The sequence below is a fragment of the Protomyctophum parallelum genome (genome assembly GCF_964188405.1).
Source record: "Protomyctophum parallelum genome assembly, chromosome: 4".
NCBI lineage: Eukaryota > Metazoa > Chordata > Actinopteri > Myctophiformes > Myctophidae > Protomyctophum > Protomyctophum parallelum.
Window position 1 is genome coordinate 7009350 of NC_139700.1, and position 27147 is coordinate 7036496.

Here is a 27147-nt window from a genome sequence, read left to right on the forward strand (position 1 = left end):
AGACGTTTAAGAATGTGATGAAGCTGAAAAGAGTGGGACATATTTTCACTTTCATGAACATAATTTTTTTTGGCCGATTCTGCATATTCAAGTTAATTTATCATGGTAAAAACAAAATAAAGAATAAATAAAATAAAAAAGTATAGTCTGTCGATTCTTATAGCGAGCGGTCTTCAAATATAAACACGAATAAAATCGATAGAATCATAACCTTTAGTGTAGCAACAAAAACAAAAGTATACAAAAATAAATATTAAAAAAAGAAATCTATTGTAATTACACTGAAAAATACTGTTTTGGCATTTCCACTGCATATTCCTCTGGTGAAGTGCATACAGGTAGCTGGGGTTTAGGTGCAGTTCATGCAATACACACAGTCAAGTGACTTCATGAGCAATGATCACTTTGTGAGGCCCATTTCTATATAAAAATAAAGCCAAGATCCAAATGCCTTTCATGATTGAAGTCAATGGGCATGGTTCAGGGTAACCTTTATTGCCATCAAATGCCATGCATATATAAATTATAGTCAATCCAATTGGCTCACTTGTACCAGACAAGCTTCTTTGATTCAGTAGAACCGAATAGATTTCAAATGGGGATATTATCCACGGGTCCATAGATGACATGATTAAATCAACTTATTCAAAGCCTGACTGTTGATGATCCCGACGTCAGAACCACCCTCCATGCGTCAGTTGGGTTTCCTGACGTCAGAACCACCCTCCATGCGTCAGTTGGGTTTCCTGACGTCAGAACCACCCTCCATGCGTCAGTTGGGTTTCCTGACGTCAGAACCACCCTCCATGCGTCAGTTGGGTTTCCTGACGTCAGACCCACCTTCCATGCGTCACAGTTGTGTTTATCTCAATAAAAATCCTATAGACATCTTTTAACCCCGTTCCAAAAATGAGTGTCGTTCCTCATCAGTGTCGTTTATGATATGTAGTTGTTTGATACAGTTGGGATTTGGAATGGGGAAAACACTCCCAGAGGGGTCATGGAAGTGACGTCAGACTCATTCAAAGTCAACATGTCTGCTGAATCTTGATGGCTACTTGCCTGAACAAACTCAAACAAGTTCAAAGCTGCACTCGACACCGTCAACACTAAGAGACCCTCTTATTGAGAAAACAATTTATTTGGATTCAAGCAGATGATAATGGTAAAGTAATTATCTAGCTTTTTGACAAGTGCAAAAAGAGAACTTCCCGCAGAGTCATTTCATTTCGGGTCCTCAGACCTTAAAGGAGAATGTCATGCTAGAAGGCGTTCTTACCTTTGGTTGTAGTTTTAGGTCCGCACCAAAGTGGTCCAGGTGTTATTTTGTGTAAAAACACATTATTGGCCATTTCCTCTACCCCACCATAAGCCCTCAATGGGGGATTGGGGCGTTGGGTTTTAGTGCCAATTTCTTTGCTTATTTCCATCACTTGAAAATCAAATCTCTTCATAATGTCAACAGAATGTGTGGCGTCACACTTTACTCCATAGTAACGCCGTTGCCGTGTTCCAGTAAAGCGTGAAGTCTCATCTATCACGAGACTTGCTCCATGCAAGTGGATGGAGGTCGCAAAGTCTCGCAATAGACGAGAGTTCACGCTTTATGGCTGGAGCACGGCAATGGCGTTACTATGGAGTAAAGTGTGACGCTACACATACAGCACTGTTGACATTATGAAGAGAGGATATATAAAACAAAGATTCTGCGAGCGATGGAATTAAGCGAATTAGCACTCAAATCCAATGCCCCATTGAGGGCTTATGGTGGGGTAGGGGAAATAGCCAATAATGTGTTTTTGCAAAAAATAACACCTGGACCACTTTGGTGCAGACCTACCAACTACAACTAAAGGTAAGAAAGCCTTCTAGCATGACATTCTCCTTTAACTAGGACAAAAATAAACATGGCCATTACACCCACCAAAAAGGTATGGTAAATAAAAATAAAATAAACTTAAAGTCCATGTATTATAAATTATAGTATAGATTACCAAGACTTATCAGCTCCAGATAAGCCAGTTGACTCACTGAGGCCCCATTTCCACTGGGGTTGAAACGGTTAGGTTCCTTTTTTCCCTGCGTAATATTGAACCAGTTCAGAGTGTTTCCACTGAAAATGAATCAGTTCACAATGTTTTTTGGAAGTGGAACCAAAAAATGGCCACCGGTTCCGTAAAAGCACCAAGGTTCCGAGAATCTAGAACGGAACCAAATCTAGAACCAAAAGTTATTTTGGTGGAAAAGGGGCCACAGACTATATTATCTGGTATCTGGTTCCCTTCTCTTTCTAGGTAAACCTGAGAGCAACAGAGGGCTGCTGCTGGACCCGCTGGCTCTCGTGGTAAATCTGCCCTGGAAGCTCATGCATCATGCCGAGCAGAGGAAGCCCCAGGCTCATCAGCACATACAGGAACTCATAGTCCTCGGAGCGGCACCGCAGGTGGGCGCACGCCGCCGCCACAAACTCACACACACTCCCCGACAGCCGTCGTGGCCACACAACACACACAGCGCGGACAGCGCGCCTCGGCCAGCTCAGGCCTCGCCTAAGCAATGAAACCAGGGTACCTGCTGGGGGCTGGATCTGCAGGCCGTCCGCCGGAAAGTAACCGCCGCCGTCCACCTGGTCACCCTAAAGCAGAGGAGTTTTATGCATAGTAAGATATTGATTTAACCACTATTCCAACATAGACCGATAAAATACTTAATCGTGCTATGGTATCACCTGGCACAAATAGCAAATCTACCAGCTTGCAACTCATTGTGAGCTTGTACATCTATAAAATCATAGTTTAAAAAACAACATTTCTGAAAATATTTGCCTAAAATGACAGGCCCAAAATAGGGATGCCAGATTGAAAGTGGTTAAAAGAATCTCAGTTAAAGTCAAAACTGATTCACAACCAACCACATTTCTGAATCTTTCAACAGTACGGGTGAATGCTGCATTCACACTGGCAGATGCAAAAGATTCAGAGATGCAAAGCTACACAGTGTACAATATGTAGCTTTGTATCTATCTTTGTAGCTGAAGTTCAAACTAGCTCAAGTTGTTTTGTGATTTGTAGCTGTTGTAGGTTTTGCAGCAGCTACAAACATCGGATTTGCTTTGTAGCTTCATGTACTAGCTGGCTAGACTGCATCTTTGCATCTGCCCATGTGAACGCAGCATTAGTGACATATTCATCAACCATTTGACATTGCTGTTATTTGGTGCATTATGTTTGAGCATCATTGTGCATGAAAAGTTTGTATTGTGCACAAACTACTATACAAAGAATACTGTGTTTAACTTAAAATATGAAGTGTTCTTGTTGCTGGGTAGTAATGGCTGCACTGTAGCTTACCATTCTTCTCCTGAACTTGCCAAGTTGAGGACTAGGTTTGCGCTGAGCATAATGCACCTTGCAGTAGAACTTCCCTGTGAACATAAACAGGGAAAAGTAGATCAAACAATTATACAATATATAAATATAAAATAGCACAGCTGCCATCTATTAATCCATTAAACAATTGCTAGTTATATTGCTTTACTTTTGGGGAAAACTGGAAATGGGAAAAATCTATGTATATTTTATTAATTTTTCAAGTTAAAATTAGCTCAATAAAGTTCAATGTATGGTATGGAAATCTCAAATTTAAGTTAATGCATAAATAATATGGCATCAGAGAGGTCCTACATACAAAACTATGGTTAACCCATTCTGAACGGGAACCCATTTTGGTATTAGCATCATGTCGTGCTTTAGCTATTGAAAAATAGCAGATCTACAAGCTCATAGCGCGCCACCGAGTGGCGCGCTACGAGCTTGTAGGTCTGCTATTTTTTTTAAATCGAAGAACGACTGACATTTTTAGAATCTGATCTCAGGTCAGAATGGGTTCATCAGACCAGTGTGTGTACAGTGGAAACCTCGTATGAATCTGATCTCAGGTCAGAATGGGTTAAGATCGATAAATGTATTGGCTGTCATAAAAAAACAAGCGGTACCATGATGCGAGTCGAAGGCGTGTCCCCCGAGACGCAGTGTGCATTTGCAGACGTCACAGCGGAAACACTCTCTGTGGAAGAAGTAGCCGTCGGCGCCGAGCCTCTCCATCACGTACACACGCTTGGTGCAGAAGTGGCAGATGTCACTCCCACCCAGCCCAGACGAGAGGTCTTTACGCACCACACACTGGAGGGAGGAGAAGGAAGACCAGTCAGGAGACAGACGCTATAGTGGTGACGAGGACGGGGGGATTCGCAGTATAAAGTGCTAGAGGAGGCTGACCAAACGGCCAAAAAGAACACGCACTTCTATGTACCTATATAGGCTGGGTGCTGGATCAAATAAAGTAGAAAAATCTGCACACCATTTTCTGCTCTATTTTACTGAAGTGGTAACGTTTCAGGCCGTTTCAGACCTTCCAAGGCCTACTGTAAGTTAAAAACACCCGTCTGTGCCTACATGTGTCCTTGGCAGGGCAGGATGAACCTGTAAAGTCAGTTTGTGTGGCTGGCCAGCGGTTGCAACCAGAAAAGCAACATTTAAAAAAGGACCCATATAGTAAATTGTCATGATTAACAGACTGTATTTTGAGATGGAAAATAAGACCCCAAACCAAAGAACAGGTTATTGTATGCACTTCACAGAGGAAGCCATTGGATTTCATTCAATGGCTATGGTTGCAAATACGTTTAAGTTACTGGAAGGTAATTCAACACAGTGAACTTTATGGCTCCTTCGGGCCGAAGTTACGGTACATTATGAATGCATTTTAAAGCATTTCAAAGCATAGATTGATTTGAATTATGAACAAAATTCAAAAGCCCCTGACGTAACCATGCAATTACATTCAGCCAACACCGATTCAGCTAGGTTCAGTAACATTTAAATGAATGGCAAAATGTATAAAAATCTGCCATAAAAAGGAACAATGGTCTGTTTATGTACACGTTAGTAGATATTGAAAGTATTGACGGTGGTATGGTGCTTCAACTATTTCACATCAGCTAATGGTGTCCAATTGTGTTCTCTTACGATGCTGTATGCTCCAGTATATCAGAGTCAAACTAGAAAAAGTGCCCTTCTGGGCACAGGTCTCCACCAGGATGAGCAGATGTGAAAAATTCCAGGCAAAGGTTTTTCCTTGGCCTCTAGGGAGTTGGCATACAAAGTTATCCACAGATCCGTGCAGTTAGAGGTAAAAACACTTTTCGGCCAGTTATAGCGCCACCTTGAGGCTGAGTTGAAATTGTTCATGTGGCATTTCGTCCTCTGCCTAGTGGGAATGTGGGTGCACAATTACACGGAAATCACGCGATGTGTTCATGATTTGCAGCATTTTGTTTGAAACTGAGCACTCCTGTGAACTTTGGAAGCCAATCTTAACCAATCAGGATGGAGTCTGAGAAATCTGAAAGACAGGTTTCGTTGAATGGCTCTAGAGAGACTGTGTACCAATTTGCGCAATGTTTGGACAAAATCTGTAGGTGTACTGTGCAAAAACTTGTTTTGCACAAAGCGGCCTCCTGGTGGCGCTATAACAGGCCGTTCTGGAAAGTTTGGGGCAGAGGTTCATCGTTGGCATCCAGTGAGTGTGTGTGCAAAATTTGGCATGACCGGGTTAACGGTGGCCGAGATTAGCTGCTCACGGACAGACACACACACACACACACACACGGACGGACACACGGACACACGGACGGACGGAGTGCAAAACATACTCTCACCCCATGCCTTCGGCCTGGTGGAGACAATGAGTAGGTTTAGTCCAATGTGAAGAAGCCTTGAAGCATTAAAAAGCAGTGAAAATGCTTATTCCCCAAAGAAAACTGCCAATCAGTTCAAACAGGTGGGTCTCCTGGTGTTAACGTGATGGCAAGAAGTAAGAGTGATACAGTATGTATCACTGGTATATCATTGGTATAAAATGATGGGTGTTCCTGGTCTGTAAAGCCTAATAATCTGAGCCTTTCAATTTTGGGTGGTGAAAGTGTGCGATATAAGAGAACTTATATAAGAGATAGAAGTTCTTTCTTGGTTTCTGCCGCATTTTATAATAATGTTTTCTCACACAGAGGGGATGCAGGTCAGTTGGCCCTCCTTAACATCCACATGCAGCTTACCGGCGTTGCATTAGGCCTGTGGTCTGTCTCATAAAGGATGGCCAGTTTCTGAGCTCTAGCATCTATGAAAGATGCCACCTTCCCTACTGTACGCTAATGTTAACAGCAGGGAAAGAGGCGAAAGAGGTGAGAGGAAGGAAGGAAAAAAAAACATATGAAGACATGAAAAATCAGTTGGGAAAGAAGATGGCAATAATGACTTAAACTGTGTTCAGCCTAATGTATGCCCTCTCGTAGTCGTATGATGGCGTCACACGCTGAAAATAGCTGATCTAAAAGCTCAATGCATTGCATCCACAACAGGTTATAAATTAACTATTTTCGGGGTGCAACACCGTCATGCGACTTATGGCATGGACTAGTACCTCTTTACAGTACGTCGAAGCTCCAGTCGGACAACTTTCAGAGCGCTTAATAGACTTTAAGCTTAATAGGCTTTCTAGAGCACTGCTCCCATTGCACTGAAAAGAGAGGAGAGAATTGCCTTTGTGCAGTCATACCACATTACACTGGATTGTAACATCAGCGCATACAACTATGACATAAGGCTTATTTGTGGTCAGCCAATTCTGCGATAACTACAGTATCACATACTGCACATGATTAATCATAGTTATATTGGATTATACTTTCTGCTAGCTGACTGACCAAACCAACATGCAATTGTAACAAATTCATGATGTCATTCAGGTGGCAAGTTTTACCTTCTGGTGGCTGATTTCACTCTTAAGTGCATCATCATCATTCATTTGTTTTTGAGTCTTTTCAAGGACTTTCTCCTGTTTTTTCTCACAATTGACCTGAGCCTCATCCCGAGTACAGTCATCCGCCTTAATTTGCAGGTTCCTGTAAATCGGGGAGGCAGACACGCAAGGGAATAATTTCTGACCCTGTTCCTTTTCTGTCCGAGGAGCAGGGAGAGGAGAAACATTTCTGCATCCATTTTCACAGTCAGAGGAGGGAGAAGAAATGTGCTTGCTCTCCTCAGAAAAAGACGAATGGAGCCGAGAGGAGGTTTTGTTGTTGCACAGGGGAGAAGGAAGGAGAAGAGTGGAGATTTTGTGCGCCTTCTCACAGTGAGAGTCAGAGGAGAGAGTGGCGGAGGATTTCTGGTCCTCGTCTTTGTGCTCAGGAGAGTCAAGGACGAAGGCAGAGAAACAGGCGTGGGTTGAGGGTTCCGGGACAGGGTGGATCACAGGGCCAACCCTGATAGATGGGGAGGGAGAGGGGAGAGGGGGAGAGATGGATAGTTCTGCCTAGATAGGAAGAGAAATATAAGGGCACAGTTAGACCTGGAAGACAGGCTGAAATAAAGTAAAGGAATGAAAATAGGAGAGAAATAGAACTAATGAAATGAGGCTGGGGGATTAGGTGTGTTAATTGGGGGTAAACGCAGACTACAGTGCTTAAATTATTGGTCAACAGCAAAGGCATCTAACTTGATTTAACAATGTTTAGGCCTACATTATGTGAATGGCTGGTTTTATGAGATTCATTGTAATAAATCTCACAGCGGGATCTTTCAAAACAACCCATCACAGCAGCTTTATGTAATGAAGGTTTGGGAATAGAGCTGTTGCTCATAAACAAAACAACCCATCACATTTTAGACTACGGTACATTACATAAGCAGCTTTATGTAATGAAGGATTTGGAATAGAGCTGTTGCTCATAAACAAAATCATTAGCACCAGCTGTTTCACATTGTTGTGCTACCAACCAAGTTGGTAACACAACAACGGGAAAAAAACTCAAACTACATTCTATCCACTGCCAAGTGCTCAGACTGGTAATTAATCACTAATGGTACATACATGGATTAACACTGGGCTAATAGCCTCTACACACGCCCCTACACCACACCCAAAAAGCCAAAGCCTTGGAAGGAAAGCAGGTAAGATTTACCAGCGGTGGTGTAGTAGAGAGACAAGGAAGAGGAGAGAGTCGGGCAGGGACAGAGGGGTTGTCAGAGTCAGGGAACATTGAGCAGAGGAGTACAGCTCTATCTTTTATACTCCTCCTACTGAAGTCTTTAGCTGACAAATGCTGGGGTTTACCCTGGAGGGAAGGAAAGGAATGGAAAGGAAGGAAAGTCAGAATGAAAAAAGGACTGGAAATGAACAGCTTACTTCACAGAAATAGAATCTCATGTCTCAAATAAACTAAACATCACTACAGAAAATGTATGAATGAAAGCATTCTTCTCCCCTCGCCTGAGAACTACCGTTCATATTGAAAAAGTTAAACGTTAAGAAATGTAGCACCTTGGCATCTAAGGCACATCCCCTAGTCTCCAGATTAGACTGTTGAGGGCGCGGTTTTTACTTTGTTTGGCCAATGGGTTCCCAGATAGCCATGTGACTAATTTGATGCAGCTGTGCCTCCGGTTTCCATGGTTATCAAGCCTCTCATGCACTAGAGATGAACGGACTATACAGATAAAGTGTTTTCATGGATGATGATGATGCTTTGGGGCTTTTGTTTTGAATTGTAATTCTATTTAATTTGAAAGATTTAAGGCTTAATAAAAAAATAATAAACCCAGATGCACAAGTCCCTGGCTTAATCTTAAGGGATATTATGTAGCCACGGTACGGAACCAATTCAAGTTTCCTTGAAATTTCACCACATAATGGATATAATTATATATTTAGATTAATGGGACATTTCCAAACAGTCGTATTTCCTAAAAATGCTTCCTACCTAGATGCATCTTTGCAACTGAGTATCAGTCACTGTGTAGAACATAGATTATGACTGTAAACCCTATGGCACTTGGATAACAATAGTTTCTGTGTTGAGTAGTTCTCAGTGTCTATGAAAGCAGCTTGGCTAAAGCAGAAATGGCACAGAAGGCTCGATGGTGTATTAAATCGTCTTAAAGCAAGCTTGAAATCAGTTTCTCAAGAGGAATGTTTCTGCAGTCATACATAGCTAGTATGTTTTCACAATCTTATTCCTAAGCATGTAACATCCGCAGGGCTCCAATCACAAGTTACAAATGTTACCACAGATGCAGGGCTGGACTGAGACAATAATTCAGCCCAGACATGTTTGCGGAATTTGACCCAGACTGGCCCAACACAACCAGCATGCAAATACTCTTTTCGGGTCGAGGCACATACAAATACTTGAAATACAAGGCCTTAACACCACCACATTTAAGGTACAACACAAATGATACACAACCAACAGACAACTAATTTAACATTTGGCCCAGACCGGCCCACGAGAGGGTCGGCCCACCGGGCATATGCCTGGTACGTCCTGTGGCCAGTCCACCCCTGCACAGATGTATCAGATCGTAAATGTACCAGCCCAATAGCTCCTTTCACAACAATTTGGTGTAATGTATTCCTTTTAAGGTGACAAAGAGTTTAGACCAAAATAAGGAGCTTTCTTAAATTTGTGTTGCGTGCTTGTTCTATAAGTGATTGGGGAATTGTGCATGTTACATATTAATATAATAAGTATGATATGACAGACAGACAAACAGACAGGGCACCAGTTCACCTGGCTGATAGCTTCTTCCCCTTTCTCAGACAGACGCTCATATCCTGATCCCGTCAGTGAGGAGGCAGACAAATTGTTCACGGAGAGGTTACGAGAGGTGCATTTTGGGTGGTATTGTTCCGCAGCATTAGGGCTCGGAGAGCGGGATGAGCTTAAAAGGCTTTTAGAGTAGCAGGACAAAGGGCAACTGATGTAACAAGTCTCTGAAGGAGGATCGACCTCAGGGGAATACCAAGGGCTGATTGACTGTGCCACAGCACTGGGATCTTCCAACAGGCGAAGATAGATAGAGGGCTGAGAATACAGAAAAAGGGAAAACAAGGAGAGGAAAGGAGGACAGAAGAAGGATAGCCGATTGAAGAACAAGAGGTCAAGTGTAATAGTGAAATAAACTATACGAATAATGTATAATAACCTGCAAAACTGGGATCATACCGATCTCAACTGGGATCATCATACCTGCCACTTGGGGCGTGAGGGAGTTGGAGGAGGGGGGCAGGGAAGGTCCTTGGGCTTAGCAAATCGAGGGTTTTCTATCTCATCCTCCTCGGGGGTGGGAGAGGAAGGAGGGGAAAGGGCTGGATCTGATGAGTCCTCCTCATCAGACTGGTGAAAAGGAGGAAAGGAAACAAGAGGAGAGGAAGAGACAGGACAGGCCAAAACAGGAATGATTGATAATCGGAAGAACAAAAAGATGACAGGAAAAGGATAGGGAAGAATTAACGCTGAAAGTAAAAAGGACTGTAGAAAGGAAATGTGGAACTATAAAATAACACCTCACTTAAGACTAGTAGATCTACAAGCTCACTATGCGGCGCATATTGAATTTTAATTCATGAAAAATATTGCTTTTTTGGATAATGTTTTGAAATAATAATTAAAAACAAAATGTAGGAAACAAAATAAGAAAGGGACCCATAAAAATGTGTCCACGACCCAACGAGGTCCTGACAGTGTAGCAGATGTCTGCACCTCACCTTGTTGGCACAGCCCTGCTGCTGTCGAGGAGTTCTCTCCTTCATATTGTGCCAGATGTGTGCCTCACCTTGCTGCGCTGGAGCGCTGCCACCGTCGTCGAGGAGTTCTCTTCGAACTTGGCCAGCAGCTGGGTTGCCATGGAGCGCACTTTGTTCTCCCGCAGGTCTCCCTCTTCACCCACAGGGGGTGCACTCGGACATGACAATTGCTGTGAAACAACAGAGAGTGGTACAGTAGGCATGCATGTGGCTATAGTATGCAGTATTTATATTGCAATGCTATTGAAACCGTTTACACAATGTAAAACATTAAGTGTATCTAACCTCGGTGAGGTAATGATTTGCTCTCCGTCGTCTCTTGTTAGAATCATTGTCTTCTAGTTGATTGTCATCCTGTGCCTACAGTGCCACAGCGAAAACAAATTAACACGCATCTATTCATGTCACACTACAATATAAACTCCTGTCTGTCAATAATCATATCATCATCCACGTATAGTTGAACAATCAGCATCAACAGAATGTTAATGATTAGATAACATGGATATTACAAAAGAAGTCTTGATCTCACTGTTAGCTTTACCTAATCTAATCATGCACAAGAGTTGACTGAGTGAATAGGGTTGAATAATGAACCGTTACAGTAGATGAATAGAAAGGCCTTGGTCAGAAAAGGACTATAAGATAAAAAGAGGAAATGAAGGAAAAGCCAGGCAGATTGATACAATGAGGTGAATTAATAAATGACAGACTTTTACTGTACCTTTGGTATCCTCTTTCTCTGCTGGTTGTCGTTCAATTTAGATGAATAATCCTCACGGTTCTCATCCGCCACCCTTGAACCTAGAACCCAGGGAAGATAGTGATCAGATTTAATGTATTCCCATGCATTAATTCTTTCTGTGCTGCTAGCTGGTAGAATGAATGTAGTTAACTTGTGCCAGCACCTGCGTTCACTTTAAGAGGATCAGATTCCTCCCCACTGTAGACCCCGGCCTGCACACACTCACTGTGCTATCATTAGCATTAGCGCACACCGTTTACCTTTCTCCAGAAACGCTTACATAGTACTGCGACAATGGCCCCCAGAAGTCGGCATACCCCTCCCGGAGTTAGGACCAAACACAACATAGTTTTTCCTCATCTCTAAGGCCTCCCATACATGAAATGGATTCTTGTATAAAAATATTTTACTGCAAAAGTGGTGAAATTGTTATTTAAAGTTATACACCTCAAACTAAAAATAAAGCCTGTCCGTCTGGTGGTTGAGGCACTTAAAGGCATGTAGATTCACAATGGAAGCTCTGAGAGGTTCAAAACTTGGCATACTTGAAGCCAGAACATACCTCTACATTCTAGAAAAGACTGAATGTCAATATCTGAATGTCAATATGAGATATAGTCATTTGAACACATACTTACAGTAGGCGGAATTGTACATCTATGTAGATGTCTTCTCTACTTTGTAGTGACTCTGGAATGGATTGTCATAGCAACACATATGATGGCTTGTAGGAAAGGTGAGGTTCTACTGAATCCAGCAATACCAATTGTGTAAATGTAGCTTGCATAATCGTGGAGTTATGGCACAAAACATATATGGTGTCCCAAACGGGGGGAAATAAAACTACGGTAATGAAATCTACAGTATCACATTAGTTTTATTTTTACTTCACTTATCAAGGGTGGGAAAACATAAACAAATCACTTGAGTAGAAGTCCCTAAAATGTATGAAATGTCTCAAACTTGAGAAATGAGAAATTGTGAACAAATAGATGCCGCTTCAATAGAGAAATATGCAAGCCTAGATTGGAACTACTAACTATTATTATGTTGCAGCACATGACCTGGATGTTCCCTCATCAAGCTCAAATCTCAATATTATCCTCATAAATATAAATAATCAAGTTATTCATTTCTGTTATTTGAGTTATTTGGTTACAGTCAAGTTATACTACACTACAGTATTTGGCTCCACCTGCATCTTATTGCCTACAGTATGTGGCTTTCTTCATAAAATGACAGGTAAAATCATTTCACATATTTTGGAATGTGAAAAGATGAGATGAACCTTGTCAAATCAAGTAGCTATTTAGCTGACTGGAGTGGAGAGTGACCTAGCATTTAGTTATCTTTAGTGTAACAGAGCCTACTGCCTGTCTAGTAGTCTACACTGACAATAGCAGAACCCTGCCCTGACACTGTTTCACCAGAATGGAAAATAGACTTAATTAGTATCACTTGTAATATGGTTACTGCACATATACTATAGCCTAAAAATAGTGCGCGCAATGCACAACATAGATACTGTACAAATTCTGAAGTGTATCTTTAAACTTTTACCAAAATGGAATATTGGATCCAAATCTTTGTATCATCTTTGCTAAACAGTTGGAAAAAGGCACGAAACAAGACCCATAATGTATAAAGCCCACGGCAGAAGACCTTCAACACTAACTGTTGTTCAACAGAGAGATGATGTTCATAAAACCCTGGCAAACCCAAATTCAATATACTCTCCTCTCCTCATCATATACTGTATCATGTTGAGAAAACTACTCCAGTAAGACCAGAGTGAGAGCATGCCGTCTCGTCAAGAAGACTGAATAGGGTACAACATTGTTGAATAGGATACAACACTGTTTAACATACAAATATATTGTTTCATTTGTGGGAAGGCCAGCACAATTGATTGATTGATTGATGGATTTAATAGTTTATTAGACATAAATGTAAAAACAGCAACAGAGTACAGTCATACAATCAGTCCAAAAGGGATAGCACAAAAAAGTCCTCGCGGTCTTGTTGCAATCAGTTCATAGACAAAACCAGGACTACTGGTCAGAGTACCAGAGACAGGGCCTTCACATGGTCACTGGTCAGAGTACCAGAGACAGGGCCTTCACATGGCCACTGGTCAGAGTACCAGAGACAGGGCCTTCACATGGTCACTGGTCAGAGTACCAGAGACAGGGCCTTCACATGGTCACTGGTCAGAGTACCAGAGACAGGGCCTTCACATGGTCACTGGTCAGAGTACCATGGACAGGGCCTTCACATGGTCACTGGTCAGAGTACCAGAGACAGGGCCTTCACATGGTCACTGGTCAGAGTACCAGAGACAGGGCCTTCACATGCAGCATCAGAAAGATTGATGAAGTTGTACATCGGCTGCTCTCGTACCCAGATCTCTTTGCATATGATGACAAATATCATAAATGCTACCTAAAACACTAAATATCTAAACGAAATATAGCAGCTATAAAACAAAGAATTAGAACAGCAGACCAGTATCTATGTCAAAGCTTTTATTAATCTCACTGAAATAGTTAACATCTTTCTTTAAATAAATGAAAGTGATGACAAGTCATCACTTTCAATAAATAAGAGTTATGACATACTGAAGACACTGGTCCATGGTTTTCTTCATCGATATATCTGCAGGTCTATGTAGTAGTTCTGGATTTTCTTGGATATTTGCATCTTCTCTCATTGTGCCCATTTCCCATGGGCACACTTTTAGAGCATGCAACATCAGACTTTCCATGTTCTACAAATTATAATGCTGTATGTTTCCAGGGTTTGTATTTAGACAATATCATCTTCTTCCTCAGAGTCAGTGTCTTCAGTATGTCATCATAACAGTCAAGGAGTTTATATACCGTAAATGGAAATTGGTGCATTTACAGTATATAGAGCTTTTATCCAAAGCACTTTACATAGATTGTGCATTACATTCACACATTCAGTCACACACCGATGGCAGAGGAAACCATACAAGGCACCGACCTGCACATCGGGATCAATTAGGGGTTCAGAGTCTAACTCTGGGGGAGCCCTGGATCGAACTGAGAATATGGTATGATATAGTACTAACGGTATATTGTTAGTTCACACTGAAATTTGTCTTGCGAACCTCACGGTTCTCCATCCAGCCGCTCTATTGGCCACTCTATCCCTGAGGCACTGCCGCCTCGGCATATTACCAGTATTATTGTATATTTGTCATCATACACAAAGAGATCTGGGTACGAGAGGAGCAGATGATGTACAACTTCATCAACCTTTCTGATGCTGCATGAAGGACCATAAGTCTCTGGTACACATACAGTACCAGTACCAGCCATAATGGCTGTCAGATGTTCTGGTCTTGTACTGGCCTTCACACAAATGAAACAATCTCTTTGTATGTTAAACAATGTTGTATCAACCCTATTCAGTCTTCTTGATGAGACTGGTGCAGGCATGCTCTCACTCAACATTTGCAACTTGCTCATTACTGCAGCATATTGTCTGTATATAGAGCCACGGTTTTATGAACATCATCATCTCTCTGTTGAGCAACATTTAGTAAGATCATTTTAATTTTGAGTATCTGCCGATACCGATTTTTCCCCATCTGAAAATTATATTTTTATGCAACTCCTCCAATATCACAATAGTACAATATCCCAAATCACGGACAATATACAGTCTAATATCATGATATGGATATCATATTGATACTAGGGATGTCCCAATCACATTTTTGTGCTCCTGATCTGATCATTTAAAAATGTCATGATCGGCCCCGATTTCCGATACACTTCACATTATAAGATCACATAAGATGCACATAGGTGGAGCCAAATACTGTAGTATAAATTGACTGTAACCAAATAACTCAAATAACAGAAATGAATAACTTGATTATTTATATTTATGAGGATAATATTGAGATATGAGCTTGATGAGGGAACATCCAGGTCATGTGCTGCAACATAATAATAGTTAGTAGTTCCAATCTAGGCTTGCATATTTCTCTATTGAAGCGGCATCTATTTGTTCACAATTTCTCATTTCTCAAGTTTGAGACATTTCATACATTTTAGGGACTTCTACTCAAGTGATTTGTTTATGTTTTCCCACCCTTGATAAGTGAAGTAAAAATAAAACTAATGTGATACTGTAGATTTCATTAGTTTTATTTCCCCCCGTTTGGGACACCATATATGTTTTGTGCCATAACTCCACGATTATGCAAGCTACATTTACACAATTGGTATTGCTGGATTCAGTAGAACCTCACCTTTCCTACAAGCCATCATATGTGTTGCTATGACAATCCATTCCAGAGTCACTACAAAGTAGAGAAGACATCTACATAGATGTACAATTCCGCCTACTGTAAGTATGTGTTCAAATGACTATATCTCATATTGACATTCAGATATTGACATTCAGTCTTTTCTAGAATGTAGAGGTATGTTCTGGCTTCAAGTATGCCAAGTTTTGAACCTCTCAGAGCTTCCATTGTGAATCTACATGCCTTTAAGTGCCTCAACCACCAGACGGACAGGCTTTATTTTTAGTTTGAGGTGTATAACTTTAATTAACAATTTCACCACTTTTGCAGTAAAATATTTTTATACAAGAATCCATTTCATGTATGGGAGGCCTTAGAGATGAGGAAAAACTATGTTGTGTTTGGTCCTAACTCCGGGAGGGGTATCTCGAAAACTAAAGCACTTTTTGACTGTTTGTTGCAGGACTAACACGCGCGATGCGCGACAAAGTCACAAATGACATACGCACTTTGGATGGATGACCAAGGACAGCGCTCTTAGATTCCGAGTTATGGAGCTTTGAAAATCCTGCTTGTAACCAAGGTAAATGGAGAGCAGTTGTAAGATCCCATAGCTGGTGGTGACGTAGCAACCGGACCAATGTCAAAAGCTGCTCTAGGGCTCAACCACTTTATATATGGAGTATACGGGGGAGTACGAATATTAGCAGATAACGTTCCATAGCTGGAGAGTACGAATATATTCGTACTTTGCATAAAAATTATTTATATTGGAACGGGTACTGTACAATCGGATATGAACACCTCAGACTGAGTGCCGTCTACTTGGATTCAATCCTGATTGAACCATGGTTTGTAATTATCATTTATTGTAGTTGAGGTGCAACAAACAATTGGCAGGAAGTAGACTGTTATGAAACTCCATACACTTATCGTAACTGCTGAAAAAACGCCATACACTTATCGTAACTGCTGAAAAAACGCCATACACTTATCGTAACTGCAGAAAAAACCTCCCAACTCTTATGCAATCACACTCCCCTTTCTGCCAAGAGAGGAATTCCCAGTCAATCATTTCCACGTGGGTGACACAGAGGTCCATGCTACATGAAACATGGAATTACTGTGGCTGCTGTTAACGTGGCTGAAAGCAGGGCTTACAGTGTTGGGACTGGATATGGGTTCTACGGACATAGCACACATTCCACTCATGACACTGACCACTGACTGGAGTTGCACAATATGTAACTCTATCCCACTGAATGGATGAAATAGTTCCTGCACCGCAGTCATTAAAATATGAATGGTCTTACACTCTAGTCTAGTGTATAGGTTCCAGGGTTCCTTGGCGATTCGATTCCTTCAACAATTTCAAATAAAAACATGATGAATTATATCAAAACATCATTTGTGGAAACGGGATGAAAACTGAACTAGGAAATAGACGTCACTGTGTCAGTGACCTGACACCTCTCTAAAGGTCACAGCTGCAAACGATTTATGACGCAAAGCAATTTAAATTGCTGCTCTGCCAGTAAGCAGCACCTGCTTCTGTTGCTTCCTGAATCAGTCAACAAGATATACGGCAGGGCACCTCTAGTGGTTTTGTCTAAGCCTAAAGTAAGTTCAAACCTCCCGTAAGAGCTACTGTGTTCAGCTTCTGATTTATTCAGAGCTGCCCACGTGTCTATTTTAAGAGCGGGAATGTCAGAGGAGAAGCAGGGGGTCTAACCAGATTTGTGAACCGGCGACTTCCCCAAGGCCTCGTGCAACCTGGAGAGGTAGAGGACCATGAGCAGTTTGTCGGGGTCCCCTTCCACGGCCATCTCCTTTCCGGTGGTCACCGGCTGGACGCCAAACTCTCGCTCCGCCACGTTAAATGCCAGCTGGTTGTTCCCCGCCACATCTTCCTCGTTCAGAGAGTCGTAGTCACTGAGGAGGGGAAAGATAGAAAGAGGGATGTGGAAGGAAGGAAGACAAGAGCAGGAGGAGGCACATGAGGTACAGTTTTTACAGGAGTTCTGTTGAAGCATTGTGGAATGGAGAAAGTAAATGGAGATATGAATACAGAGATATGATATTAGACAGAGGTTACATCATCTGGTTCTTTCCGTTCGCCCTTTCATGAATGTCATGAATGAAAGCTATGAGATGGTGGTTCAATCAGTCGGAAAAGTCAACCATAATGACATCATGCCAATGGTTTGATGCACAGCTTGCAAGACCTGTGTAGCATTGTTGCCTCCGGCATGCACTAATGTTCTAGATAAATGAAAGTACAATGAACAATCACTGCTGTGGCTTTCCATCACGGACGGAACTTTTACAGATACAACAGCGTGAGAAACATCTGTGGTATCGCTCTCGAGTGTTCCATTTTAAGGTGGCATGAAAGCTTGTGACACAGCTCTAAGATGCATGCCCTAAGATGAAGATAAGGCAGCTAGCCCTGTGACATTTTGGAAAAGATTGCACGATATATATATAGTATATACACGTGTGTGTGTGTGTGTGTGTGTGTCCAGAATTTCTGTCATTTTATAGTCAAGGTCAACCCCCCCCCCCCCCCAGTATCAGTTTGTGAAAGCACTTATAAAGGAACATGTCACCCATTGTCAACGTTGTCTTCATGTAATGACTCATTAATGCTCATAAGATAGCACCATCTGTGTCTAGTAGTTGCTCTGCATCTGCCAACAGGTGGGCTGTGGACCGTTCAGAAACCTGCCCACCAATGACATCATCGGTGCCGTCCTTTCAAACAAGACACAAAGTGTCACGATACCTTGTAGTTATGCTTGTGGATCAGCTATTTTTGTGATTTTTTTTTTTTTTTAATGAAAGTTATTAACACATTGTATGCTAGAGTTTTCTATTTGCTCAGGCTTGCTGGTGCTAAGCGATTAACATTGGACTTTTGAACTTTTTAGGGGCCCACAGCGAGGGGCCTCTTATAGCGAGAATCACATCGCATAAATAAAAAGTAGGCCAAACATGTCCACTTCAATTTAAAAAAAAAATTATGATTCTACCATCTTCCATTCTGGAGATATTGACCTTTTTCTAAAACCTGCTTTTGAAGGCACGCTGCTCGCTTGAAAAAACAGCAGAGATATGGAAGGTTGAAGTTGACAGACATTGACAGACAGATATAAAAATGAACACAAATAATATCATATACATACTACACACTGAATGAAAGCCCTGAATGTCTACTTTTAGGAGGAAAACAAATACACATGGTCCCATGTATAGTTTGTCAGTAATTGGCTATTGAATGCAGCTTGCGCCCACCAGAGAGGATTTCAGAAAATGCATGGACCAGAAGAACTATTATTCACAAAATAAGGCCTATAGCGAAATGTACATACTATATACCGTATGAAACAGAAGACTCTCTGCTTTCATAAGAAAAATACTTCTACTGTAATAATAATGAAAATCACACCCCTGTGAAGTGAGCAGTGCAATGTTGCGCAACATTGCACTGCTCACTTCACAGGGGTGTGATTTTCATTATTATTACAGTAGAAGTATTTTTCTTATGAAAGCAGAGAGTCTTCTGTTTCATACGGTATATAGTATGTACATTTCGCTATAGGCCTTATTTTGTGAATAATAGTTCTTCTGGTCCATGCATTTTCTGAAATCCTCTCTGGTGGGCGCAAGCTGCATTCAATAGCCAATTACTGACAAACTATATTTGTATATATTTGTATATTTGTTTTCCTCCTAAAAGTAGACATTCAGGGCTTTCATTCAGTGTGTAGTATGTATATGATAATAATTTATTTATGTTTATATCTGCCTGTCAATCTCTGTGACTTTAAACCTTTATAACTCGCTATGATAACTTCATGAGGAAATGCTCACTTCACAGGGGTGTGATTTTTATTATTATTACAGTATTAGTTTTTTTCTTATGAAAGCAGAGGGTCTTCTGTTTCATACGGTATATAATATGTACATGTCGCTATAGGCCTTATTTTGTGAATAATAGTTGGACCTGAACAACTGCATTCAATATCCTACTGACAAACTGTACATGGGATCAATATTATGTATTTGTTTTCCTCCTAAAAGTAGACAATTAGGGCTTTCATTCAGTGTGTAGTATGTATATGACAATAATTTATTTATGTTTATTTTTATATCTGCCTTCAGAACGATAGTATAACGGTGAGATGCGTTACTGGATCGGTGAGTTTAGTGGTTGAGGTTGACATGTCTGGACATGTTTGAGGAAAGAAGCACAGGAGAGAGAGATGATCAAATAACTGGCTGCTTTGTTGGACAACGCTATCTTCACTTTGTTTGGGCAAAGAAGCAGAGATCAGCGATGGAAAAGAGTTTTATCCACGGCAGATAAGTAATGACGTATTATCGAGGGACCGCCATGATCAACTAACTGCCTGGGACCGAGGCTACGTTGTCACCAGCCAATGCAGCCATCGCTATCCGTTGTGTGATTGTAGCCTTTTTATTCATTATAATTGCAGTGATAAGACCTATATCACAGCCGGGCGTCTCTCTCGATACCGTGGATATAGCCTACATCCACAATCACACAACGGATAGCGATGATGGCTGCATTGGCTGACGAAGACGTAGGCAGTAAGTTGATCATGGCGGTCCTTCGATAATACGTCATTACTTATCTGCCGTGGATATAAAGCTCTTTTCCATCGCTGATCGTGCTTCTTGCCCAAACAAACAAAGTGAAGACGCGATGGCGATCCACACAACGGATAGCGATGGCTGGTGAAGACTGAAGACGTAGCCAGGCAGTTAGTTGATCATGGCGTGTGCCGTGTGCGTGTTGAAAACGTTATGAAATGGCGATCGTTGAAGATTATTCTTGGTTTATATACTGGCAGAGGGCAAATCGACACGACTGCGTTATATCTTTTTCCGAGAATGAGAGAGCAGTGCAAGGCGATTACAAGGCGCAGTGTGGCCTGGGGCCAGGGAACTCAAACTGCAATGCGATCCGGGCAGAAGAGACTCAGACTCCCCCCACAAAGATTCCTCGGGAGAAACCATGTAGAAACAGGAGGGGAGGGGGAATCGAGTGTATTCACAGACACTAGACTACTACTAGACTACTAGAGTATGGGTAACTCCATTTTAGATGCCCTGACATCTGCGTTGGTCTATGCCGTTGCCGTGCAGACCCATACGTGTAATGGAGGCATTGGAGGAGGGAGCGTCTTCGCCACAGACAGACCTCTTTTCAGGAGGGAGGGGCTTTTTACTCCCGGATCACATATTGGAGCTTCCTGGAGACGATCGCTGTTATTTTCCTCGGTGTCCTGGAGCATAGGACGTTGATGTACAGTAAGCAATAAAAAAACGTATAAAACGTATACATACGCTTCGCGCGTACGGCGTTCGATATTAATAAAGCGTATGGATACGTTTCCAGCATTTTTTGTGTTAAGTCTGTTAATTTTATGAATACAGTATGTAACCAATGAAAGTATTAACAAAAAGCGTGTGAATAAATCAACACTACATTACGTCATTATGATCACCGGTTTCCTGAAAAGTAATGGGTTGGTAATGGCCGACAGCAATGATAGTCATGCAACATTACATAGACTAATAGTACAGTTACTTACTGCTAGAGTTAATTGACCCTCTCTAGCAGTAACTGTCAAGATGCAGACAATTTTCCTCTCAGCAATAGGCCTCAAGGCCATTGGCCAACCTACTGCATTTGCCCAACCATGGCAAAGGTGCTGCCTTATTGGCCCACACACACACAGGTCTCTTACATCAGCTCAGGTCTCTGGCGGTGTATGATAGCACAGAAGGCCAGTCCATTCTTCCACGAGGATGTGAGGTTGTAGATTTGTACTCCTCTGTAACCTTGTGTCTGTTTCTGACACCAGATCAACAACCGGCCTGGACGCACCTCTGACTCTGCAACAAAAAAAAGGCACATGAAGAAAATAAGTCAATGGCTTTTTTCTTTCTACATCGACGAGATATGATAGTATTCACCTGTATGTTTGATCGCCATTGCAGACTGTTAATGTGGCGTCTTATAAGACTGCATATTACTAAATCAATCTAATTCAATTAACTCCATCGGAACCCTGTTCCTCATCACTGTTATGGGCCTGTCATAACAGGCCCATAAATATATTCGTCGAAAATATGCAAACTTTCAGCGAAAACGGCAAATCTACAAGTTTGTTGAGAGCTTGTAGATCATCGATTTTCAGCAAAGAGATTTGGTATGTTAAGTATATACTGTAGGGCAGGGGTTCGAGTTCTCAAACGTTTTATACCACAACCCCATATTAATGAGAACATTTTTATGGCTATGGCCAATGCACGACCTCAGCGGCACCTTCCCGTGACCCGGCTTTGGGTCACAACCCATAGTTAGAGAACCGCTGGTTCTCCAACTATGGGTTGTGACCCAAAGTCGGGTTTAAGTTGTTATGGTACATAAAATGGGGTGGGGATGCTGCATATAAGTCAAGTACAACTAAAAAGAAGAAAATAGTGATTAATGACGGGAAAAGAACGTTCATCTGCGGGCTGAAAGCGAGCAAATGTAATGTGACCGTATGCCTAACGGAAAACGGGTCGCAAGTCTCGCAACCTAAACTGTCGTTAAGAAACAACAACACTGATATAGATAAACAGTCCTCTAACACAACACAGTACAGACCACACAGCAGGCCAGCACACGTCTTTGTCAAGCATCATCTTTGACCTTAATGTGGCGTAATGTGATCCGTGCGCATTGTCTGGACTGAGGCGTGTCGGCCTGTGGCTCCGATAGGGTTTATGTTTCGGTCGGGGCTGGTGGGCTATTCGCTCACTCATTACGAGGGATGACACCGACTGTACATTATTGTAGTTTACATAGACCTATCAAAATACAAGCACTAATTATTTATTAACCGTGAAGGGGAGATGCGCTACTTTGGCTTTACAGTTAATGCAGCACTCAACATATTATTCCTATAACGTATAAAAGCCTCTAAGAACGAGATGATCCATAGCCTGATAATATTACGACATGACAGGACCCTTTCATGGACAACAGGGCTGACAGAACTTACTGCCAATACTGTTATGTGCCTGAATCTGCATTTTATGATAACCCTACTAGAAATAAGCATTGTGTGTGTGTGTGTGTGTGTGTGTGTGTGTGTGTGTGTGTGTGTGTGTGTGTGTGTGTGTGTGTGTGTGTGTGTGTGTGTGTGTGTGTGTGTGTGTGTGTGTGTGTGTGTGTGTGTGTACGTGCGGTGCCTCATATTAGTTTTTGGAGACAAGACTGAGCATGAAACATCATCAGGATTTGAGCCCATGATACAGTGATGTATCATGGGCTAATCCTCTTATAATGACACCGCTCTGTCTAATCTATGTAGTCCATCAGTCTGTCTAATTCACATGTGAGCCATCAGACAGTTAGTCACCCACCATCTTTGTACTTAAACCCCAACTGAGATCACTGCAACCCATCGAAGAGAGTATAAACAATAATGTAGGCAGGATCTCACCTTTTCTGGCCAGGTTGGCCGATCTATGGGTGGGGCCTCCGCTTCCAGAAAGACATGGGTTCTGGTGACCATCCCTGAAGAGATGACGCACCTGGGAGAAAGGACGAGAGGAAGAAGTAGTGGCAGTGTGAGATAGAGAGCGGAAGCAGCGAAACAGTGGTCAGAGCTGGAACTGCAGGCGGGCCTGTGCATTTAGCACGAGGAAACCCCGCGCCGCTAGGGTTTAACATTGAGCACTCGTTTGCACTTCCGCATTTGGCAACCAAATGTTGGTTAGAAAATGCGGAAGTAGAGCGTTCTTGCAGGTGCTTCAAAACGCCACTGAGCAACTTTTTCTTTTTTTTTTTTTTGGGGGGGGAATCACAGCACTCCATCTTTAACTCTGTGTATTAAACTGTACACACAAGTGGAAGAAGACCCAGAAGACTGACCTGGTGTGGGCGTACACAGCCAGAGTTGAGGTTGGGGTAACGAGTAGCAGGATCAATGGTGTACTGCTCAAAGTTCTTACTGATGTTCTCTGGGGTGGTCTGAGGCAACAGGCGGTAGAGACTCTCCCTTGGGAAGGAGAGAACACAAACAAATATTCAAAATAAATAAATAATAATAAGCTCTTTTTTCACTTCCCAGCATTCCTGGGAATGCTCGTCCGATGTCCTTAATCATTACTGTGCCTCTGCACACCCGGTCCCTTTTCCATTTCCTCCATCCCTAATTACCCCTTCCATATTCCATTCCTCCTCCTTCCTTAAATCCATTCCTCATACGTTTCTCCAGCAGGCTCCCTGCTCACTCACCAAAATATCATGACTGTGTCTCTCACGGTCACATCAGTTTCACTTTACGCCACCAACAGTTTATATGAATAGACAACCGTAAACATTGTGTATTTATTTGTCGTGTTATGATTGGGCCCCCATTTGCAAATGAGCAAAGTTAATTCTATGTAATACGAACTTCATTTGGGACAGATAATGAGTCAATATAACCTGTATCTGATTTTCTGTGTACCACTTAAAGCCTATACTTCATCATACGACAAATAGCAAAAAAAAGAATGGACTTACAAGCTCAAAACGCATTGTAAGCTTGGGTTAATGTGGTTAAGTGGCCAATTGTGATTGAATATTTCTGACTACCCAATAAAAATACCCACATTACAAGAACACACTAAAACAAATATGCCATTAATATGAATACCCACATGCACAGATGCACTAAAACAAAATGTGCCGTTAAACATTCCCAACTTCTCTTCTCTTCAAACTACAGTATAAGCTTCTCCAGTCCTACATTCATTAATCCTCCTCTCCTCTCTTCCTCCACAAGCGCACACACAAACCTCTCGGCCAGTATCTCCAGAGGGCTCCGGCCCTGTGCCCAGCCCCTCACCATCCAGGCTGTGTCGAAGGCTGCCAAGAAACCCCGGGCACAGCCGGTTCCCATAGGCCAGAAAGGCTGCAAGTGCAGAACACAACATCAGCGTAAAGACACAGAACCCATTAGTAACATTAATAAACAGCACAACCCACAAAATGCACACATAGTGAAAATACGCTAGATGAGCCCTTTCCTACTATAGAGGGTATGCGCGTGACATCATCATCAAACCAGGAAGTTATGCAGGAACGCTACTGAGTTGCAAAAAAACTACTTTCTGGCCTTGACAGCCCAGACATCCACACAGAAAAGTCATATCTGATTGCATTAAACAACATTAAACAATGTTAAACTCACTTTGCATGTTGCTTTGCCACTCGATTTGCCACTCGATTTACCACTCGCTTTATGCATGTGCATACCCTCTATAGAGGGTATGCACATGCTTAAAGTGAGAGGCAAAGTGAATTTAACGTAGTTTAATGCAATCAGATTGGACATTTCTGTTTACATGTATGGGCTGTCAAGGTCAGAAAGTAGTTTTTTGCCACTCAGTAGGCTTTCCGGCATACCTTCTAGGTATGATGATGATGCCACGTGCATACCCTCTATAATATACCACACACACACACCCTTACACCCCCTTATAAGTACAGTACCTCCAGCAAACTATCTCCGACCAGCGTGACCACCAACTGATGTCCATTTTTCTCCCGGACCAGAGCAGCGTTCTCTGAAGCGTACATGCACGTGAAGTCAAACATGGCCACGTCCGCCTGCCCATTGTGGCCGATGGCGAAGTCTAGGGAAGGGAGCTGGTAGTTGGTGCCAAAGTCAGCCGCCTCGCGCGCATAGGAGCGCAGCGCTTCCTGGTTGACGTTGGCGTTGCTTAGCAGCCGCTCCGTTTCAATGTAGTCCTGTATGAGCACACAGGGAAGAGAGTAAGGGGATCAGTGTGGATTTCGTCGTACTATGACAAACAACTCTGATTCTGCTGAAAATAGCAGGTCTACAAGCTCTCAATGCGTCGCGTTGTGTGCTTGTAGATCTGCTATTTTCAGCAAGTGTACTGTAGAATCTGTCATTACGACTGCATCAAAGGTCCGCCAAAATACATTTTAGTCGACAAAATCAACTGTACATTTAGTCGACTAAAGTCTTGTGATTTTTAGTCGACTAAAACTAGACTTACGCGAAAACATTCCATGTGACTAAAATGTGACTAAAACTAAATGAAAACTATTCAAGAGACTATGACGGCGGTGGCTCAGGGGTAGAGTGGCTGGATGGTAACCACAAGGTCGCCAGTTTGAACCTGGGCACCCCCAGAGTCAGTGTCGAAGTGTCCTTGAGCAAGACACTGAACCCCCAATTGCTCCTGATGTGCTGGTTGGTGCCTTGCATGGTTTCTGCTGCCACCTGTGTATGAATGTGTGTGTGAATGGGTGAATGTAATGCACAATGTAATGCACAATCTCTGTAAAGCGGCTTGGATAAAGGCGCTATATAAATGCACCATTTACCATTTATGACTCAAACTAAAATAAAAATGTATTGTCAAAATCAACACTGGTGGGGAATAAAGCATGATTCATGTTGTTGCGTGCCAGTGTTGCCGCACACTTACACTAGCTGATCCACAAGCTTTGTGATGCATTGTGAGCTTGTAGATCAACTTTTTCCCCACTCATAAATAAAGCGATTGACTGATTGTCTAATCAATGCAAAGAGAGTAGTTCTCACAAAGGACTTTCACTGCAAAAAGAGCAGGATGGCTAGTAACTGTAGCCAGTGAGCTATTATGAGAGATGGATTTGCCTCTGAGGTCAATTGGCCACATGTACAGTACGTGCTCACACACAAACGGAGACACACGCACACAGCTGAGGCAATGGGATATCACTCTTCACTAAGGGGGAATGTGAGACGAGAATGAGGCCACTGAGGACTTGCCAACACAAGGCTTAACTGCAACGCTGTGTGCGTGAGCACACATGTGAGTGAATGACGGAAAGAACCAGAGAGACTGATACAGTTGAACGAGATTGCATAGGGGAGGGGTGTGTGTGTGTGTGTGTGTGTGTGTGTGTGTGTGTGTGTGTGTGTGTGTGTTTACTCGAGCGTCTCTACAGACGATTAGGCTGGCAGGGGCAAGGTGTGAGGTTTAACAACAAACTTCATAATAGCACCAGTGTGTCAGTGTGATGCGGTCATAATAGCCTCATTCATCTGCTATAATCTCAACACAGGACATGGACCCTCACCCAGAGACCATCCTAATAGCCTAACTAATCTGATGCAATCTCAGTAGAGGACATGGACACTCACCCAGAGACAGCTTCTGACTCGCAGAGTATGTGTAACAGATTGACTGTCAACATGGATTGAGTGAGGCATGGAGAGAGAGAGAGAGAGAGAGAGAACTGTATGTGTGAGAGAACTGTGTTTTATTGCGAGAGAGAGAGAGAGAGAGAGAGAGAGAGAGAGAGAGGGAGGCGATTACGACCTCATTTCATTAACACCCCCTATCCAGGTCCATCACTCAATGACAAAACGGACTACCAACTACC

At 42.3% G+C, this 27147-nt stretch overlaps 1 protein-coding gene across 2 annotated transcripts in view; it reads right to left on the bottom strand.

Annotated features, from left to right (window-relative positions):
• mical2b (microtubule associated monooxygenase, calponin and LIM domain containing 2b) overlaps nucleotides 1–27147 on the bottom strand; it is a 67371-nt gene that overhangs the window by 11853 nt on the left and 28371 nt on the right. For both annotated transcript variants that reach the window (XM_083762332.1, XM_083762333.1), the window contains exons 8-25: nucleotides 25237–25494; nucleotides 24540–24655; nucleotides 23629–23755; nucleotides 23198–23288; nucleotides 21449–21596; nucleotides 17404–17603; nucleotides 11369–11448; nucleotides 10930–11004; nucleotides 10674–10814; nucleotides 10088–10234; nucleotides 9629–9922; nucleotides 8021–8173; nucleotides 6820–7371; nucleotides 6481–6576; nucleotides 6116–6208; nucleotides 3995–4181; nucleotides 3351–3424; nucleotides 2572–2635 (exon numbers count right to left, since the gene is read on the bottom strand). In XM_083762332.1, coding sequence (XP_083618458.1) covers nucleotides 2572–2635; nucleotides 3351–3424; nucleotides 3995–4181; nucleotides 6116–6208; nucleotides 6481–6576; nucleotides 6820–7371; nucleotides 8021–8173; nucleotides 9629–9922; nucleotides 10088–10234; nucleotides 10674–10814; nucleotides 10930–11004; nucleotides 11369–11448; nucleotides 17404–17603; nucleotides 21449–21596; nucleotides 23198–23288; nucleotides 23629–23755; nucleotides 24540–24655; nucleotides 25237–25494 — 2896 coding nt within the window. The remainder of the gene's footprint in view (nucleotides 1–2571; nucleotides 2636–3350; nucleotides 3425–3994; nucleotides 4182–6115; nucleotides 6209–6480; nucleotides 6577–6819; nucleotides 7372–8020; nucleotides 8174–9628; nucleotides 9923–10087; nucleotides 10235–10673; nucleotides 10815–10929; nucleotides 11005–11368; nucleotides 11449–17403; nucleotides 17604–21448; nucleotides 21597–23197; nucleotides 23289–23628; nucleotides 23756–24539; nucleotides 24656–25236; nucleotides 25495–27147) is intronic.